We start from the raw sequence: 21,048 nt of genomic DNA on the forward strand, positions 1-21,048 counted from the left end.
AATAAGAGGAATTTTAAGATTCCTTTCAGCCTGGAGAGTCTACAAATCAATATTCTAGAGCTGGAGTGGCCTCCTTGCATTGATCCTGAACAGACGTGCTGGCCTTGAAGGGCAGTCATTGGATTCATGGTGCCATGTACTACATTATGGATCTGGGAATTCCAGACCTGATTTGACTTAGATTTTAATGGGTAAAACCATTTTCCACTTGGGAAAAAGCTGGGAGGTTAGTCAACAATTGGGCAAAAAAAAATTATATATATAAAATTGGGCGATTTTATACCTGGAACCTAAAGCTCTGAAAGGAGCCCAGAGGACATCATATCAGAGTTGTTGAGGCTGGAATGTCCTAATTTTATGCCACAGATATCTCCCTGTATCAATGTTTTTAGCACAGTTATTTGGTAAATTTAAGTCTATCTTTGTGGTTGGCACATGTCAGGGGGCTAGGGATTTTGCTCTGACGACACATTTGGCACTCAGCATTGTCCCTATATACCGGTGACTAGTCTAAAATTCAAGTGTGCACACAGTTGGGCACAAAAATCACACACACATACACACCCCACCAACCCCTGAGCCTATCAGGATATCTTCAAACTTCATGATTTACATTTCAGTCATTGAAGGGGAAGGCTTTTCCCAGTGATGGAATCCCCCAGGCTCAGGCTATTTTTGGCTGCAATGCTGTTTTCCTCAGGAAGAATTCATTATTGTAGACATTATGTCATATGTCTATTTGGAATAAATAGGGTGCTTACCTTCCTCCCTGGGATGTGCCAGGTTGTACTGTGAAGCCATTCAGCTCTTAAAGGCACCTGCCCAAGAGAGTGCAGTATTATTGACATTCCTTTCCTTCCTCAAGGCTGGATGAACTGTATCCTCTGCTCTGGGTGGGGCCCAGGGGGATGGGTTATTATCCAGGCCTGTAAACCATACTTGATGTCTGTATCAATTTACTTTTTTTTTTCCCCTGTGAACTTGATTCCAAACACAGAATTGTCACCCCATTCTCACCAATGATGCCTGAATCTTGTAAGTTGTAATTTATAGTCATATTTTTAATGTTGTATGCATTTGTGTGAAGCTATTTTCAAGAAAGAAGTCATAAAAAGAGTGAAAATATTTTAGTTCCATTGAAGAAATGCCTTTTTGATTTCTAATAAATATTTATTTTGCCTTGTTATGGCCACGTTTTATTCTTGGTATGTGAATGTGAAGACTGACTAGAAATCCTGGAGTATTGCTTAACAGAAATGGATATGAGGAAGGCCAGCTTTTGGACCCAAAACATTATTGGTCCCAGTTCAGGGCCAGCATGCTGTAAGACATGTGACCTTCACATACTGTCTACACTTCAATGTGCATGCCTGTCCAGGATTCTATCTGAACCACTCAGCAACTGTGGAAGCAGCTTGAGTAAAGGATTCACAATCAGATGGTGTTAGTGGTTCAGACCACAAGAGGCCCATGCAGTGCTCTACCTGTCTGGCCCTGCTGGCTCTCAGTTTATTTTGCATGGCTACAACCCAGCGCTCTACCAGGAGACCAGACGTCCAAATCCTTCCTATTTATCTCACAGGGTTTTCATAAGGACGCAATGAGAGAATGAGCATGAAAGAGCTGCTACTATTACTATCTTTATTGCCCATCAGCCCAACTCATGTGTATGAGCATTTTTCATTCTTTTGAGTTATTTTGTAAAGATGGTTATTCTCAACTTGGCTCTCCCGACACAGCTTTATCTTAACAGTTTGTGGAAAGTGTGACCAAATTTATTAAGTGAAATACTGCATTTAGTGAATTATTTACTTGATTTAAATGATTCCCAGAATATCTTCCTTCACTGTAGCAGGTCTTATTGAGGGGCCAAGAAAAGGTCCTTGTGCCAGGTGTGGTGATGCATGCCTGTAATCTCAATGGCTCAGGAGGCTGAGGCGGTAGGATTGGGAGTTCAAAGATAGCCTCAGCAATTTAGCAAGACCCTAAGCAACTAAGTGAGACCCTATCTCTAAATAAAATATAAAAAAGAGCTGGAGATGTGTCTCAGTGTTGAAGCACCCCTGGGTTCAATTCCTGGCACACATACACATTAAAAAAAATAAGAAAGTAAAGTCTGTTGTACACAATCACAGCTTAAACAGGTTTTAGCTCAGGATCTAGGAATAGGTCATTCATGCATTCATGAGAACATTCTGGATAGGCTAATAGAAAAAGGGTGGAAACCTCTGTTGTAGGATATATTTCTGGGAATGGGATGCCTGGGTCAATGGGCATGAACATTTTTATGGCATGAGAGACTGTGAAAAATTAACTGCCAAAATGGTCACAGCAGTTTTTTTCAGCCTTTGTGTTATCTTAATAAGATAGTTTTATAGGTTCAGTATTATATCCCAGTTTAATTGGTGGAGAAATTGAGATCTGGAGTAAATGGCATGAAATGCAAAGGTCATGATGCTTTTTCCTGGCCTGAGGATCCAAGGTCTATAAAGTTTAGTTAGGCTGGAATCAAGAGAGACCACTTGGGCTGGGGTTGTGGCTCAGTGGTAGAGCGCTTGCCTAGCATGTGTGAGGCACTGGGTTTGATTCTCAGCACTGCATATAAATAAATAAAATAAAATCCATTGACAACTAAAGAAATATTTTAAAAAAAGAACCACTTTTTTTGACTGCACCAGGCCACTTCTCTGACAATAGCAGCAATATTCTGCAGAAAGGATGGGATCCAGTGCAGTTCCAAAAAATGTATCTCATCTGCTGTGTGTGAGGACTTACAACCAATTCAACAAAAATTAGACATCCAGTATGCACAATGATAGAGGAGACAAATATGAATGAGAAAATTTCTTCCACTAAAAGTGGTGGAAGGAGAGGGAAGAACGTGAACATTGAGTGCCTACAACATGCCATGCATTTTACCTACGGAGTCTTATTTAATCCTTACAATACCCCAGTGGTTACTCTAGTTCCTTCATCAGTTCTGTTATATTTTCCAGTAGTTATTTCAAAGCTGTCATTCTTTCACCCCATCATTTCTCTTTAAATACCTGTAGGTGGTTTACAAAAATCTCCAACTTAGTAGTGAAACTAGAAGCCATCAGGTGGAAACACTTTCAACTTTTGACCACCAAACCTACAAATTTATCTGCATTCATACCCACAGCATTGAAATATCCTGTCAGGGGATGCTCTTTACTTCCTTGAGATTTCTTATGCTATTTCATGGTGGTAAAATTTATTTCTTCATTTAATAGATTTATTTTCTAAAATGTGCCTTTATGATATTTAGGGCCTAATCCAGCCTGTGTCACATTAAATATCATAAATTTTTAAAATGATATTTAGTTATTGAGGCTTTAATATTTTTCTTTCTAAATTTCACTTTATATTAATTATATGTTAACCATAGCAATCACCTATAGACCCCAGTTTTTTGAGGGGGATTTTACATTACTAATCAAGTCCCTGTTCTTTTTCTCAGCCAAAAGAAGAAATACCAATCCTGTTTTTCAGTTTGATAGGGCATAAAATCCAGTGCTGTGCCATTCACTTTGCAGTTTAGGGGATTACAGCCTTGTTTCCCTGGAGTTGTGTCCTGTGTGACCCAGGAAGCCTTGTGTGGCAGCCCTGGGTGAAATACTCCATAGAGAGCCTCCAAGTCATTGATTTGATGTGTTAAGGAACTACTATCTGCCCAGTGCTGGACTTCATGTGTCTGTGTTGGGGTGGGGGGTATAAAGAAGGTCTCTATAGGGTAAGTTACGAGTCTCTTGATGGCAATATATGTGGAAATACAGGGGTATTAAAAGGTTTGGGGAGTCCCTAAGCAATCACTTCCCTTTAGACTGTGTCTGCATGGGGTATGCAAATTCAGGCCTTGCAGATGTGCCCTGGTTCAGTTGCCCTGGTGCCCCCGGGGCTTGTAGGCTCCTCTCCCAGCACCATGGCCTTGGTCATCTCGGTCTTCAGAGTTTCCCCGCTGCCCCTTCCCACCTGCTCTTCCTATTGGAGCAGTAACTGTACGTGGGTCACCATTCCTGCCCCAGTGGCATCTAGTGGTCTCCAGGGTCATCTTCTGTGGTCTCTAAACCAATCTGCTCTTCGGAGGAAGCCCTCTGGGATGGTTTCACTCATCAGATCAATCTCATGTATCCAACAAGACTGATGGACTTCTAGGTAGGTGGTAAGCAATGTATTCAAAGTTAAGGGTACTTCAAAGAACAAGACACTCTCCCTGCTCCCTTAGAGCTTTTGCAGTTTAAATAAAGGGACACACATTTAACTGTCTTCTACACCAATCTCATAAATTAGTACTTTTGGAGTTGTGGTATGTGCTAGTCTGATATAAGTGTGTTTGTGTAACAGAGGGGGCCTAACCTAGGCCGTGTTACACTGAGGACAAGTATCATCTGAGTCAAGGGATGAGAGGGTGGGACAGACTTTCAAGAAGTGAAAAGAAAGGGCAAAGACCCCCAGGTAGTAGGGAGCTTGGTGCATCTGAGGTCTGGAGAATCAAGCCTGTGTGGCCCAACTGCTGGAGCAAGGAGCCAAGTGACATGAGATGATGCTGGAGGGGTGGCCATGCCCAGAGCATGTAGGACTTGTCCCATCAAGGTGAGGCTTTGACTGTGGGAGGCCAACCTTATGGGTGACTGAGTTACACTCCCCAGCTGGGTGCTGAGGCGCTCAGTCACAGAAATGGGTATGTCTTGCTACAGCCCCATGGGTGAAGCTATGCTCACCTGTTCCTTTGTAATATAACCCCTTGCTCTGTTTAGGATAGAATCTTCCATGGAAGTGCCTTGTGTGTGTCCCCTCCTCTTACTGTGCCCTTGGGTGTGGCCTACCCAGGTGTCAGTCAACCTGCTGACAGTGGACATCATGAAGATAGACTCAGCCCCTGAAACCTGACCCCTTGCCTCATTTGATAGCTTCTCCTCAATAAAAGGGGTCAGCGTGTGCTCTTGCTCTCTCTCTTTCTGCGGACCCTTAAGGTCAGAGGAGCTGTCACAGCAACCCCAAAGAAAAAGGTATTTGTGTCTCTTGTGTGGTTATTTCGTGCAGCCCAGTTAGCCCAGTTTAACTAGAGTGACCCCTGAGCCTTTTAGTCGCGAGAATAGAAACGCGGCATTTGACACACTTCATTTCAAAGGTAAGGAGAAGCCACCAAAATGTCTCTCACAGGGGAATTACTGAGTGGGAACTTTCCCCTGTTTAATCTGATGGGGTTGCAGGCTTAAAAGTGTGTTTTATTACTACTATGTTTCTCCTCCTGTTCTTTGAGATATAGTAACAGTCTGAAGAGTGTAGAATGGAGTGAGTTTCACTCAAGAGAGGCGGTGAGAAGACCCAGGAAGTGACTGAGAAAGAAGGAAAAAAGAAGGAGGGAGATTGGTGGAATGTGGAGATGTTAAGGTAGAGAAGGGCATTTGGGCACACTCATTTATTCAACTAACCTTTATTAGGCATTTAATAGATTGCAGACCCTGAAAAAGACACTGTTAATGTCCTTGAGATGGCATAGATGGAAGGATGGGCAAATGGGTCAACTAAGTTAGAGAAAAAGGCTTCATACCTAAAATGAGAGTTGAGTTGCATTTGGAAGGAAACACAGGAATTAGCTAGAGCAAGGCCCGGGGTGGGTGGGTATATATGTGGGGGATATGCATGAAGTTGGGAGAAAATTTTAGGGGGAAGAATCAGTTTGGATGAAGGTGTTCTGGAATAAAACAACACAAGGGCCTTGGAACAGAGAGAATGGGAATGGAGTCTAGAGAGGTGGCGGGGGATGGTAGGAGCTCACAAAGGGTCTTTTGTGCTACGTTTGAACTCAGTGCTGGGCACTGAGCTAAGTGCTTACATGCATTAACTTGCTTCATCCTCAGTAACCCCTGGCAGAAGCATTGCTATTGTGATTACCCCCACTTTACACCTGAGAAAATGAAGCTGGCAGATAGTTAGAAATAATAAAAATAAAACTGAAAATAATAAAACTACACAGCCATGTGTTGTAGATTAAGAAAAAAAAATCACATCTAATTAGAAACAATGAAGACAATAACAATTGAGTCAGGAAATATTATGCTCAATAGAAATAATGAATCCCCCAAACTGAAACCACAATGACCTAAATGGCACATTATAAATTACATAAATAACTGAAACTCAATGGAAGGATAAAGTTTCCTTGCCAAAATTTACATCTGGAAAAACTGACCCTGAGGATTTGGCCTAAGATAAAACATAACAGAACGTTTGTCATAGAGGGAGAAGGACACTTGGTTAAAACTTACGTGCAAAAGAAGATCGACACATTTTTACTACAACCTTCAGAAGGAAGTTTATTCCAATGAAAATATTTTTCTAGTGCAAAATTCAGAAATCATTTAGTTGTGCTCTATAAAACAATGAGTATGGAATAAAATTGGCTTAGTGGAGTTAGCTCTGGAAGAATGAAAATGTTTGTGTATCTATATAAGTTCCAGATAATGTTAGTATTTTTGGTAAAACATTTGAAGCCATAAATGTGTTTCCTTGGGGTTCAAATTGTAGGATAAAGTTGTTCCTTACTTGGTTGCTGTGACCTAAAAGGGGAGGGGAGGGAGGCAGGGTTTTGCCAGAAGTCCTTTGAGGAGGTGAGGGATTTCAGCTTAAAAAAAAAAAAAAAAAAATGGGAGAATTTCTTGAAAGGGTGTGTTTGCAAACCAGAGCCATGGATTAGGGTCACATTTCCACTTATGTCCACTGCCCTCTGTTATGGGTCTTAACCACTTAGGCTGGCAGCTACTGGAGTCCAAAGATCTCCTCATGCTTTGGCTAGGAGTAAGAGTGAGTGTTCATTCAAAATAAGAATTGGCAGATGAGAGGAATTTGCCTCTTCCTAATTGTCCATGATGAGAAGGACAAGTAGCTTCTCAAGGTGAGTGTAAGACATCAGTGTTTCTAGATGTATATTTACAATCAGCCCTCATTTCTCTTCAACATGTCATCTGAAGAAGAGCAGCTAAAATCTACTATGGATATCACACCTATTGCTAGTTTATGGACTGAATACTTAATATAGTGTCATTAACTCAATCATGAAAAATTTAAAAAATAGTCTCCACCTTTAGTTTCTAGTAGCACTTAAAAATTACTTGAGCTGGGGATATGGCTCAGCTGGTAGAGTGCTTGCCTCGCATACACAGGGCCTTGGGTTCAATCCCCAGCACCACAAAAACAAACAAACAACATACATTTCATGCCATGTTCAAGTTAATGACTCTGCACATAGTACCTATATCTTTTGTACTTTGAAAGAGAAAGCTATTTTTAAGAATGTTAAACCATCAGAGTGTAAATGTATAAAAATCTATGCAGAAATAGGAAGCACACTTCTTTGAAGAAGCTATATACATAAAATATTATAACTTTAAAAGACATTCATTCATTAATTTTTTTTTCTTTAAGACACTGGTGTGAATGCCTACTGCTTGGGGACTGGGTCAGGTGCTGTGAACATGAACTTGAATAAGGCACAACTCTGTTCTTGAGGAGGGTTCAGACTGGTCCTTTTTCAAGATGCCCCACAAAAAGTGAGCTAGCACTGATTTCTAGTGGAAAGAGGAGCGAATACTTTTTGCATTGAGAGTGACTTTTGTTGTCTTTGCGAAAGCTTCTTTCTTTTCGTAATAAGCAGCCTCGTTCACAAACACCGGGTACACAGTACAGTTTCCATCCAACAGGATAGTTTTTCCATCAAGAGTCACAAAGGTGGGGTCCCCAGGGTGCAACGGTTTCCAGTCTTGATCCTTTCGGAAGACAGTTAAAATAATAAATTACAAAATTTTCATGTCAAGACTCTAGATGGTTAATAAATACCTTTCTGTTCTTTAAAAAGTGATCCTTGAAGGGTGTCCTGAGAGGCATGCGAGTGACCTGACTCCACTGGAACCATGTAACTGTCTTGGGCAGCAGTTTTAAGTTTCCCTGTTAATTCTTACAGTTGACATGTGTAATTAGAGTTTCTCTGACACCAAGTTTGCCTTGAATGTGGCCAAAGAGGTTTATAATATTAAGAGGAAAAATAAATTTCATATCCACCTAAGTGTACTTTATGCCACCTGAAGTTAAATTCTGTTCAGCAAAATTTAGGAAATATTCATTCAGAGCCTTCTGTGTGCAAGATATTCTACTGTTGGGGACATAAAAATGAGTCACATTGTATTTGCACACAGGGAGACTTTATTCTGATGAGGATTGGTGAATGGTTTTGGGAGAAGTCTAAGACGAGGTGGATGTACTGAGGTGTGTCCCCACATTATGTTAACAACTGTATTATCTGACAGGTCCTGCCCCAGGGATTTGGCCCTTTGATCCTTCAAGCACCAATGTTGTCAGATCATAGGAAGTCTAGAACAGTTCTTCTCCAACTTAGCTGTACTTACAAATCATCTGGGGATTTTGCTAAAATGCAGATTTTGATGCTAATGATCAGGGTGGTGCCTTGAAATTCCGCATTTCTAATATTTTCTAGAAGCATCGGCATCACCCAGCAGTTTGTTAGAAAAGCAAAATTTTGTTCCCCTCTGCAGACTTTCTAAATCAAAATCTTCATGTTAACAAATTGTCAGAGGTTTACATGTAGAATACTGAAGTATGCACGGCACTGCATCTCAGTGATTTTCTCAACTCTAGCCATACCTTAGAATCACTTGGGATATTAATATACATTTACATGGGTACAGGGCTGGCCCCATCTCAGATATAGCAAATCAGAATCTAAAGAGTGGCTTTATTTTTAATAAATACATTTTTACTTTGTTTTATTTGAAAAAATTAATTATAGAGTAAAAAATTCATTAATTTTATGTGCAGTTGTAAATTTTGATATATACATAGCATAGTCATATAACCTATAGCTATGTAATAAAAACATCTATGTTATCACCCATCTCCTCCAGTCCCTCATGCTTCTCATTTTTCTAGTTCACTCTTCTCTTTTCTTTCCCTCCCTTCCTTTCTTCCTTTCTTTTCCTTCCTTCCTTCCTTTCTGTAAGTCCCAGGTGATTTTACAGGGTGGCCTGGTTGAGAATGCTGCTCTGAACAAGTGCTTTTGAGGCAGAGATATGCCCAGAATCACTGAAGGAACTTCCACGCCCATTGGTTGGTCGCATCTGCAGAGGTTCCCGGGTAGTGCAGTGCTCCCCAGACCTGAGTCCCATGAAATCACCTGGTGAAGTCATTTGATTCCCTGTGTCCACCTTGTAAATTAAATCAGAACCTCTGAGGTTGGGACCCGGGAACCTGGGCTTTTGAAAAGCTCCTCAGCTGGTTCTTACATGGCCTGAGTTTGAGAAGCACTGCTTTAGTAGTTTGTGATGGGTTCCATGCATTTGGGGAAAAAATCCCCTAGGTAATTCTGATAAGTAGCCCCATCACTCTTAAACTCTAGACAGGTGTGAGCAGTTTGCTCTAATGCATACTTTCTTCCATTACCATTAAGTGCCCCAATCAGAGGCCCAAAGCAAAGGAGTCACCCAATCAACCTTGGACTGAGACTAAATAAACCTTTTCTCCTTATAAATTAATTGTATCAGGCATTTTATTTTAGTGATGGAAAGCTAACTAATACACTTCTCTACGCTGCAGTGGTTTTGTAAACATCAAATTAGCTAATGTATGTAAAAATGCTGTATGAACTGTGAACTTCTACTCAAAGGTACAACATTATTAAAATATTCTCATTATTTTAAAGAAACAACAAATGTTACCTGCAGATTCGGGTGGATAATAGCAGCTATTTCTCCACTTTCATTCCTGGGATAATCAACTTTCTCCATTATTTTATAGACCTCAATAGCACAGGGAGGGAATTCTTTTCCTACAACAAAAATAATACATATTATAGCAATTAAAAAAGGGAAGTCGGGGCTGGGGATGTGGCTCAAGTGGTAGCGCGCTCACTTGGCATGCGTGCGGCCCGGGTTCGATCCTCAGCACCACATACAGACAAAGATGTTGTGTCCGCCAAATACTAAAAAATAAATATTAAAATTCTCTCTTCCTCTCTCTTCTCTCTCTCACTCTTTCTTTAAAAAAAAAAGGGAAGTCGATATTTCAAGGAAGGAAGGAAGGAAGGAGGGAAAGAAAAACAACAAACTGAAGACAGTTACAAGGAGAACACATTAAGTAACTTAAAGATGTTCATAAATAATATAAAGCCCCCAATTCTGGAATTATTCCTATCATTGCACTGATGAACAGAGGTAGAAAACATAACTTAAAGAAGCCAGTGTGGAAGAAAAAGAGCCTAGATCTGCCAGTCAGGACCCTGGGCTCTGTTCTGCTGAGTATGCCATCTTTCTTTTTTCCTAGCTGTGTTATTTTGAGCAATCTTGTCAAAAGAGGGTTTTGGATTAGCTTATCTTGAAAGACTCTTCCAGCTCTGACATTCAGTGATTGCATATTTGCAGGGGGACTTTCAGCAAGTTAGGTGGCTTCCATATAGAGGCTCTTTCTCTTAATCAAGTTCATTAAACACTTAGATGGCTCCTGAGCAGTGAAATCTTGGGATGCAGGCAGTCTACCAGCTTTCAAAGAGATGACATTAAATAGCTCAGCTCAATGCCCATAAATTGGAAAAGGAGTAGTTTACACAGATATCACGCGGTCTCTGAGCAAACAGGATGAACGTATGTCCAATGGTGTATCCACAGGATGTTATGGTTTCATCTTAAAGGAAAAGTCCTCCTTTGCCTTTAGAGTGGAGTTGGGAGGAGGAGATCCTAAGATCAACCCTATGTCAGCTAGCTTTTGCTGCATAGCACACTTTCCCAGAACTTAGTGGCCTAAAGCAACAATCTTTTTTTTTTTTTTTTTTTTTTTTAGCTTATAGTTCTGTGGGTTGGTTAGGAAGTTCCTCTAGTCTGGACTCTCTTTGCTGGTTTCTGTTTGCTTTGCTCAGGCATCTGGGGTGAGCTGGCAAATCAGCTTGTGGCTGGATGATCTGGGATGGCCTCAATCTAATATCTGGCAATTGACAGTCTGAGGGCTCAAGCTGCATGACTGGTGGCTGGGGTATCTGAGTCTTCTATTCTATAACCTTTCCGTATCCATCAGATTAGTGTGGACTGACTCACATAATAGTCACAAGGGGTTCCCAAAAGCCACAAGAAGGCAAGTCCTAATACATAGTCTTTTTCAAGCCCTTTTGTGGCACAAAAACAAGCTACTTGGGCAACCCAGATTCAAGAGATGGGGGTGACTGATGGATGCGAAAACAGAGAGCGGAGTGTCTTTGAGTTACCATTCCACTCAGGTTTGTGGCATTCTCCCTGGGGATATCATTTCTTAACATATTAGAGTTCCACACTTACTATCTGAGAATTTCTTGTGAAAATGTTATGACCTTCCCAATACCAGTTCCATTAGAGAATAGAGAACCTGCCCTCATACAAAGTTGATGGACAGCTCATTTTCAGTTTTCATGACTTTGGAGCCAAAGTGTTCCCAAAAAGAGAAGAAGTTCCTGTGATCACAGGGGGCTGCACATCTGAGGCTAAGGAATTACATTCCCCACAGACACTGAATGACGCAGTAACTATGTTACCATAATTACGTGTTTGTCAACAATTTCATACTTATATGCATTCTAGCAAGTGATTATTATTATTTTAAAGTAAATGTTTACATCATATATTTTGGTCTACAGTTTTCTTTCTTTTAAACAATAGTGTGTTTTGAAGATTCTTCCATGTTATTATTGTTTAACTGTTCACCAACAGATGCACATTTGAATCAGTTCCTTTGCGAACAAAGCTATAATAACCACCCTTGAATACAACCTATTGGGTATTCATGAGCTTGTGTTTCTTTGAAATGTGGAACTGCTGGGTTATAAGAATTGCACAATTTAATAAGTAGATACAGCAGATACTATAAAATTACCCTTTAAAGTGTCTTTACCAATTCAAATGTTTGTCAGCAGGGAATGAGAGTATCTCCTTTTCCTATACCTTTACCAATACTTAATATCGTCAGATGCTATTTTGTCCAATCTGATGGGGAAAATGGTTTCTCACTCTAAGTTGAATTTTTCTGATTACTTGTGATGTTGAACATCTTTTCTACTTTTATTGGGCATTTGTTTTTCCTACTCTATCTTTGATTTTTAAAATGGAGATTAATAGGAAAATAGGATTTAATTTGGGTTGTTTATATGGCCACTGTTTTTCTTGTATGTTTTTCTATTCTGGTGATTGAGGAATAGCTGAAGTGAATAAAAAATTTGAAAAAAGCATCTAAGATTAAGAGCATGATGAATTTGACCTAAATTTCAATTACTACTTCAATGTTAAGTGGTTAAGTTTTACACACACACACACACACACACACACACGGTTAAAGTGTTGTACATTGGTACATATATACATATATATGCACTATATATGTACTATGTAATGTATGTATAGTATTGTTATGGTTTGGATATGAGGTATCCCCCAAAAGCTCCTATGTTAATGCAGGAATATTCAGAAGTGAAATGATTTGATTATGAGAGCTGAAATGTAATCAGTCTATTCTAGCTTGAATGGTGGTAACTACAGGCAGATGGGGAGTGGCTGGAAGAGGTTGGTCACTGGGATTGCCCTTTCCCTCTCTCTGCTTCTCAGCTGCCATGTTCTGAACTGCTTCCCTTCACTATGCCCTTCCACCATGATGTCTGCCTCACCTTGGCCCAGAGCAATGGACCCAGCCAACCATGGACTAAACCTTTGAGAACATGATCCAAAATAAAAATTTCTTTCTCTAAGTTGTCCTTGTCAGATATTTTGGTCATCATAATGCAAACCTGACTAACACACAGCTAAATATGCAAATACCCACAATTAAGGAAACAACTCTTACCCACCACTTACCTTCATTGAACTGATATATAAAATCAAGAGCATGTTTAATCATTTTTCTCATTTGATCCAAAATATCAGCTCTCAGAACACCTTGGGGTTGGGGGCCAACTTCAATACCTAAGTACAGAAGGGAAGATAGTAATATTATATAAGTATTAGAATGTATTGTGAAATTAAGCATTTTATTATATCTAGAACCCCATAAATATTTAAAAGTTAGACCAGTTAGCATCATGGAAAGTATTTGAGACAGAAAGTTAGGCAAAAAATAAAGCAGAACATTTACACGTTTAAATACGCATAGTGATAAATGCATAGTGAATAAAGACTGGAAGAGAACATGGAAAAAATCAGACTTGTGTTTGAGTAGTCGGAACTTAGGGTTATTTTTTTCTTTAAATTTACTTTCACGTGATTCAAATATTTAAGTATCATAACATAGCAAAAGAAGTACATAAACCTGCAATGACAAAGTAATAGGTGGCCACAAAGAGAGATGGTAACAGAATAACATTTAGCTCTAACAGGAGAAAAGACATCTAGTTAGTCATAGAAATATAGCTAGATGAACTATGAATTTAAGTTAGCATGCAATCTATGTGACTTTAGGGCAACATTTTTATACTTAATATTAACCCATTCTGATTAGATAGTGCAATGGTTCTTATTTTCTATAGAAAAATTTGTATTTCCTCTAACCTCAATAAAACTATGCTTGTACTACCAGGTCTATTTCCTGTAGCTGTCAAGCATCCATCCTTACACCTGCAAAATACTCCTCCACCTGTTCGAGCTTCCCACAAAGTCATCCCTCCAGTTATTCTTTTCTCCATTTATCAATCTGTTTATTAAGTATATCACCCACATTCATTCTCTTACACTCAACTCAAAGATATTCTTTTTAACCCATCTTATTTTCACCTATTTCTATTATTTTCCAATTCAAAAAGTTCATTATGTTGTACTGTGTGTAACTTTCTTGTGTATATTTATAGGAATTCACTTAAGTATATGATATCATAAGTGGGGCTAAGGCATGCCTCTGTGCATGAATGATTTGTACAAATGTATGAAAATTGTGTTCATTGATATGTCTATGTGCATTTTGTGGAAGACATTGTTGTTGCATTCCATTTTCCTCCATTCTAATACAATCAAATTTTGGTTGAATATCCAATCTTTAAGATATTAATTAACTTTTCTTCAGCTTAAGAGTAAATATCAAAAGTTTAATCCACTCATAGTAATCCAATCATCCTGATGATTTAAGAATGTACATGTTATTCAGTTCTGACAAAGGGGCCATAATGAAAGATTAGTAGGGGAGTTCCTGATGTTTCCTTCCTCTGTTAGATATTGTCATTAGCTGCCAATGTGTATACGACATAATAGATTTCAAATATAAAAGAGCAAAGTTGGAAGAAGAACATATTAATATTTTCTAATTATTTAAAATGTAATTAATACTCCCTCATATTGAAATGTTTTAAAGATTTGGCTTTATTTGTAAAGGTCAAACTTATCAGAGATATTTGTTCTAGCTAAAACAGCATTGCCCATAAATATCATATCATAAGGCTAATATCTCAAAGTTTAGAAGTCTTACACTTTTATTTGGTACTAAATATAATCCATGATCTATTATTATTATTATTATTATTTTATGGTGCCAGGGATGGAACCCTGGGTCTTACACATGGTAGGCAAACACTGTACCACTGAGCTGCACTCAACTCTATTTCATATAGTAAGGTTTTGGTTTATTACATTTATTGCAATTCTGTGCCTGTATTTGGATATTTAGCTTTCTCCAGTTATACTTAATAATTAATTAATTTCCTTAATTATGTGTCAAAAGTATCAATACTTGAATAACCAGGATAATTGATAAGTTTTCATTTGCTTATGTTATTTGCCAACTTGCTCTTAAATTTACTCTTGATTAAAGCATCTAAAATCTAACAAAAACCACTTAAGTTGTAATAGAAATTTTAATTATAGTATAGTTTGCAAATAGTTAATTATGCTAATGTATCTCACAGGAAAGAGAATGAATTACTCCTACTCTGCCATTTCTCCCTCTGTGCAGTGATGACCTGGTTAATGTCTGTCTTCTCATTAGATACCAAGCTCTTTGAGGGATTCTGTGTGCCTTACTCATTACTATTTTCCCAGAACCCAGCACAGTGGTGGTCTCTAGTAGACACACAATATAAATATCTGTTGAAAGTACACGTCTTTAGAGCAATTTTGTGGAGTGGAGTTAGAGACAAGGTTCTATAGAAGGTGACTTTTCACTTAATTCTTGGGAATGAGAAGAATCTGTCAGACTGATTTTTAGGGTCAAACATAACAGTTAAGAAAATAATATGAATAGAACCAGAAAGCTGCTCTGAGATATTGAGGAAATAAAGTATAGTGTCTGCTGGGATTAATTTGCTTATTATCTGATAATTATAAGTCTTAAGGATGTGCAAGGTAGCTATAAATTTTCTTTAATTTTTCTTGGAGTTTCTGGTAGGACACATTTTATTCAGCTATGCCAACAGACTTACCAACAGGATACTTGGCTATGGAACGCGTGGTTGCGTACTGGAGGGAAGGATGCTCAATGAGATAAACATAGCAGGGTAATGGAGCCAAAGAAGTCTGCAAAGAATTTTTAAAACATCTTCCTTATTATGTAAAGACCATATATTTTTTTCTCTTTGCTGCTATGGAGTCATAAAGACTTCATATGTTTTACTTCATTAACTAAGATTAGTCAGAAAGTTTTATGAAACACTCTAAAACTCAATGTTATAGCTTTGAAAACATACAAATAAATTGCATGTAAAATTGAATTACATGCAGTTTAAAGAGCTCTGTTTCTGATCCTGTAATTCAGGTTCTACAAATGTCAGGTGATTCCCCTTTCATCCTTCTATTTGAATGGAAATTTGAGTCAGGTCTCTTGGTTTTGATAACCAGGAATCAACCTTGAGGCTTCCATGCCTGGCAACAGAAGCATTCAGCTTTTTTCAAGGAGCAACACAGAACAGCTGCATAAGGATCTCCCACCACAGCCACTACCTACTTAATGTCCAGAACTCAAGGGGGAACAAAAGTAATAGTGAACCCTCACCACAGGGTAGACATTAGTCTAAATGCCTTGAATATTTTTTTTCATTTAAAGTTTTTAGCAGCCATATGGGGTGAGTATTCTTATGCCAATTTTATAAAATGAAGAAAGCTGTTTTGAGAGTTGAACTTCTTGTTCAATGTTAGTGAAGGAGAAAGACAAGATTTAAACCCAGCTTCTGGCTACATGGGTCAAACTTTGCCCACTAAACCATTTTAGCTCTCAGGAAGGAAGAACATCTATTATATAAAATCAAATACAAAATTCATTATTTGTGTTTTTGCTTGTTTGCTATTTTCTAGAATTTTTTTTCTTTAGTTAAAGGCACTGGAAGTCTGAATTTTTAATCTCACAGATTCCCGAGTGTTAAAATGATTAGCTTTATGAAGTATATGACAAAAGATTGGGTTTGTGTTGAGTAATCCCAAACACATGGTGACAAGGGCAGGACTAAAGGGAGACAATGTCTTCACCACTGGACATGACAATATTTTGAGCTTCCTAAAACCCTATAATTTTGATATTTCAACCATACCATTTAAAACTCTGATATTCGTTTTACTTGTTTTGTGTCCAATAGCTTATGAATTGGTGGCTGTTGGAATAAAATTTATAATTTCAAAGCACAATAATCCACAAGAGTCTTATCATTTTATTCCTTGTATTTGTTATTTTACTTGTTTCTCCTTTTCTCCTGCCTGTCACCACCACCTACCTCTGTATCTGGGTACAGCCTCTCCCATCCAGCCTCCCAGCCTGACTGGGGAATAGATCTCATTTCTCTTGGACCTTCCTTCCTGACCCTGTTCTAGTTGTTTTTCACCTATAATTGACTTATGCAAACTTATAAATAAATAACATTGACATTACCTTAATATAATGAAACATCTGAATTAAAAAGTCATTCCTGGAATCTTCAAGAATAAGGGTGCACCCCATGTTAGAAGTTGTGTTGTGAAGGTCAAAAATGATGTCATAGGAATCTTCACTATTTTTTGGACCAAATAAATGATTTATTTCTTGAGCCCTTTTCACTTCATATGGCAAATCCTCTGACATCTTTTTGCTATTATTAGCAGAAAGAGAAAGATTAACAATATTTGTGGCTAAGATAATATATATAGTCAATAAAAACACAGTGTACAAAGAACCAGTTGCCAAACCTTTGATTTGGAAGATTCCTGAGGGGATTTAAAACAACTAAAAGTTTTAAAAATGAAAAATATTTCTTCTCATTTGATTTCACATAACTAATATTTCATTGGTATTCTTGTAAAATAATGTGTTCATTTATGTGGCTAGTCACAGGTAGGGCAGTTCAAACAGAATTTACCATTTTACTTCAACCTTGAACAAAACTTTTCATTTAATCTTATTTATAGTTTTTTTGTAGTTATGGTGCTCTTGTTATTTATTACCGGGATAGATCATTAAGTGCATCTTCTCCCCAGTCTTCACTCTGGGTAATTCAAGTTCTTGAAACAGAGTCAAACTTAGGTGCTCACATCATCATTAGGTATTTTTAATTGAGGCCCAACGGTCATCAGTGGTCCAGGGACAAGGTTTACAGATAAGAGTCTGTAAATGCTCCAAAAAAATACAAAAATTTACAGGTTCATGTGTATCTATTTTTTGTGAAACAAATGTTAATAGATATCATTATATTCTTCGATGGGTCTTAATCTAACCTCTCACTTCCTGAAATGGTTAGGATACATTTTTTGCTTGCTGTACATGATAATGTTTTAAATTTATTTTTTCTCATTAAATCATTGAACCACATTTTCATGTAATTCCATCTCTTTCTATTCCCTGGCTATTTTTACTAGTATCTTCAAGGGACTTACAGTTTGTACCTGAGTGTTTCCTGTCTGGAATGCAATCAAGAAGGTGGATTAGCAAAAACCACGAGTACAAAAAAAGTACATGTGAAGACGAACACTGGGTGAAGAGAGAAGCAACCTGTGGCTCTGATGACATCATGAAGCCCCACAAGCCCTAAATGTTTTGTATAGTGTGCATATGCGTATGAATGAAGGTAAACATATCTATTCTTTAGGCTGCAGAATGGTCTGATGTTTTCTGAAAACGGATACTTATTTACTCTTTGATTCAACAAATATTAATTGGAACATCATATTTTTCTTAACTAGAACTGTATGTGCTACCATAAACATAGTTGCAAAAAAAAAAAACATTGTAGTGAATTTCCCACACAGTTAACAAATGTGTATACAAACATAGTGACCAAACACTAACTTAATGAAAGGATTATTAAATCTGTCTTTCAAGATATGATTTAAAAATAAAACCTTTCTTATATATGTTTGCAGCCTGTATAGGATATATTTGAAGAGAAAAATCAAATAATGTGGTACTTAAAAAAGTTTTTAAAAGAGATATGAATGCCCGGTTTCCACAATTGTGTAATTCATAACGCAGTGTGATTAAAAATGAAAGCAATCTTACTCATTATAGACACTATGTGTACAAACATTAATATTTATCACACACACATACATACACGTATGCACACTATATAAAACATATTCTTACCCAAGATTTTCAAGGTCAAAAACACGATTCAGATCACAGTCGATATATCTGGTACACTTCTTCACCGCTCTTGGGTTGGTAATAAATGGTTTTACTTCCAGCCCTGTTCTCTGAATCTCAGCGTCATTCTCCAGCCAATGCTTTACTAGAAATACTCCCGTTAGCTCGTTCCCATGAGTTCCTCCAAAGATAGCAATCTTTTTTATAGGTTCTTCAGTAATGTGACAAGAGGTCATTTTACCAATATTTTATCTGATTTCTGCAATTCAGAAGAGAGGAGATCAAAGGAAGCTTAATGTCCTAAGAAAAGTTTAGAAATTTAACTTTAAAAGAGAATTTAACCAAAGTACAAAGTACAGAGTTCCCTTGAGTGGAGAACTTTAAACATTTTCTGTTACAAGTTCTGAGCCCTTTATTATTATGTGGGCACTCCCCTCTGTAGCCCTGTCCTTTACCATATTTGGATTAAAATATGCAAAGATCAACCAGAGATACAGTTGTTAACTTCTAACTCCCTCAGATGGTCAGTAGGTCTAAGTACAATAATAAATTGGCATTTCTTACCAAGTACAAAAAGTCAGTTTCCCCTTCAGCTAGAATGCCACCCAATAGGGCTTCCATGATCACTTGTAATGATAAAAATAGTTTGTAAAGTTCTAATCATCCAAAATATTGGTGATCACTGGGTCTTGAAAAGCTACTTTGAAACATCCCTTAGTTTCTTTCTCATGATGTTATTGGTTATTCTCTGTCAATTTCCTTAGGAATGTTGCCAAAGTACCAAAGGAAAAGCAATTGTTAGTAATTTTCAAATCCCTTTAATGCACGAAAATGTCTTGGGACATACTATATATTTTAACCACATGATATGAATTTATAAAGACATGGCCTCATTTACTGACAGCAATCCTCTCCACTGGAGTGTGTTGTGTGAAAAGGGTCTTATTAGAGGAAATTACCCAGAATACTAAGATGATTACATGCCTTTGGAGAAATGACTCTGAGCCAAATCTGATTTGATTTCATGCTCAATCACCCAGAATTTCAAATATGTTCAAGTATTAAAATTCTATGTATTAGTAATACCAGGCTGTTTTGCAGCAGGACAAGAATAATTCATTACAATTGCAAAGTACTTAAATTTATGATGTTCTTCCACATACATTAGTTCTATTTATTTATATATGCACTTTGTAAGATAGAACAGGGTAGGTATTGACATCCCCATTGCAGGGATAAAACAAAGAGAGGTTAAGCAACCTGAATAAGTTTCCACAGCTACGTAAGCGAAAACTAGGCCTGGGGCCCATGTTTCTGATTTAAGTCCAGTGTTTTTTCACAGGGCAACAGGGTGCCTCTTTGTTATTTTTGGTCTCTTCTGAAGTTCTACTTTTGCTCTTTCAGAATTCACATAAACAATCACTACAGTGTGCTCAGGAAACCAACGAGCTTACAAATAAAATACATGATAGAAATATGAAATGTGAATGCTTCATGATATTTAATAAACCAATTTCCATGTTTTTCCTTTAAGAGACCAAAATGTAAAGATAAAGCAAAATAAGAAAATATAAATTTACAAGTTAAAATTACTGTTCTAAGACAAGCCCTGCAGCCTTTGATTTTCTGTACATATGAGTGTACATTAAACACCTCATTGTAGAGATGATGAAAACACACATAAATGTAAAGAGATAACAGCTGTAATCCTACTTTGGTTTCAAGAGCAGTAACTATGGTAAATTATTAACACTGCTATGTTTTGTTTTTCTTTCCTTGCTGATTTGTAGTTTGTTCTGTCCTTTGCCCTAGTCCCTCTGGAAATGCTACTTTAGTTTTTTCTTTTAGCTGGCACAAATGACTTGCATTTTGAGGCTTGTTTTATGGAATTTTAACAGATCAGCATTTTGAAGCACACTTCACATCCGTAAAGTTTCTGTTACATTGTCCAAGTGAGTAACTTATTTGAAAGTAAATGAACTGCAGTAATTCTTTCTTATACTTACCTTATTTATTGTGTACAGTTTGTCTTCTGTGGAAAGCTTTATTAGAAAAAGGAGAGCATTTCCTTAGAACTAGAGCAACAGAGGCTTTTCATACTCTTATACCAACTTAACTTCCAAAACATTTTTAACTCCCTGTCTCCCAAAGCACACTTGAGTTTGGATCCTTGCAAAAACTATGCAGTTTCATTAATTATTCTTCTTCTTCTTCTTCTTCTTCTTCTTCTTCTTCTTCTTCTTCTTCTTCTTCTTCTTCTTCTTCTTCTTCTTTTGAGAACTTAGAGAACTGAGAATATATGAAGTGAAATCTTTTCTAGTTGTCACTATCTCCCTATTAAGTTGAATATTTAATGTTTTGAAGTAGGTGTTTAATAACTTCCAGCACTACAAATATGTTGTGCCAACGGAGATGACTGATTTGTTAATAAAATAATGTGATTTAAAACAAAAGGAGAACAAATTTTTACTTCATGGTTAT

General features: G+C 37.5%; 1 protein-coding gene across 1 annotated transcript; it reads right to left on the reverse strand.

The window, feature by feature from the left end:
- Nucleotides 1-6,314: 6,314 nt before the first annotated feature.
- Aspa (aspartoacylase) lies at nt 6,315-19,004 on the reverse strand. The gene is made up of 6 exons (XM_077110567.1): nt 18,568-19,004; nt 16,882-17,077; nt 15,446-15,539; nt 12,900-13,007; nt 9,753-9,862; nt 6,315-7,790 (listed from the first exon to the last, which is right to left on the reverse strand). The coding sequence occupies exons 1-6, from the start codon at nt 18,801-18,803 to the stop codon at nt 7,593-7,595; spliced, it is 942 nt and encodes a 313-aa protein (XP_076966682.1). The 5' UTR covers nt 18,804-19,004; the 3' UTR covers nt 6,315-7,592.
- Nucleotides 19,005-21,048: the final 2,044 nt, after the last annotated feature.

This window comes from Callospermophilus lateralis, chromosome 11 (genome assembly GCF_048772815.1).
Source record: "Callospermophilus lateralis isolate mCalLat2 chromosome 11, mCalLat2.hap1, whole genome shotgun sequence".
In the NCBI taxonomy this organism is placed as follows: Eukaryota; Metazoa; Chordata; class Mammalia; order Rodentia; family Sciuridae; genus Callospermophilus; species Callospermophilus lateralis.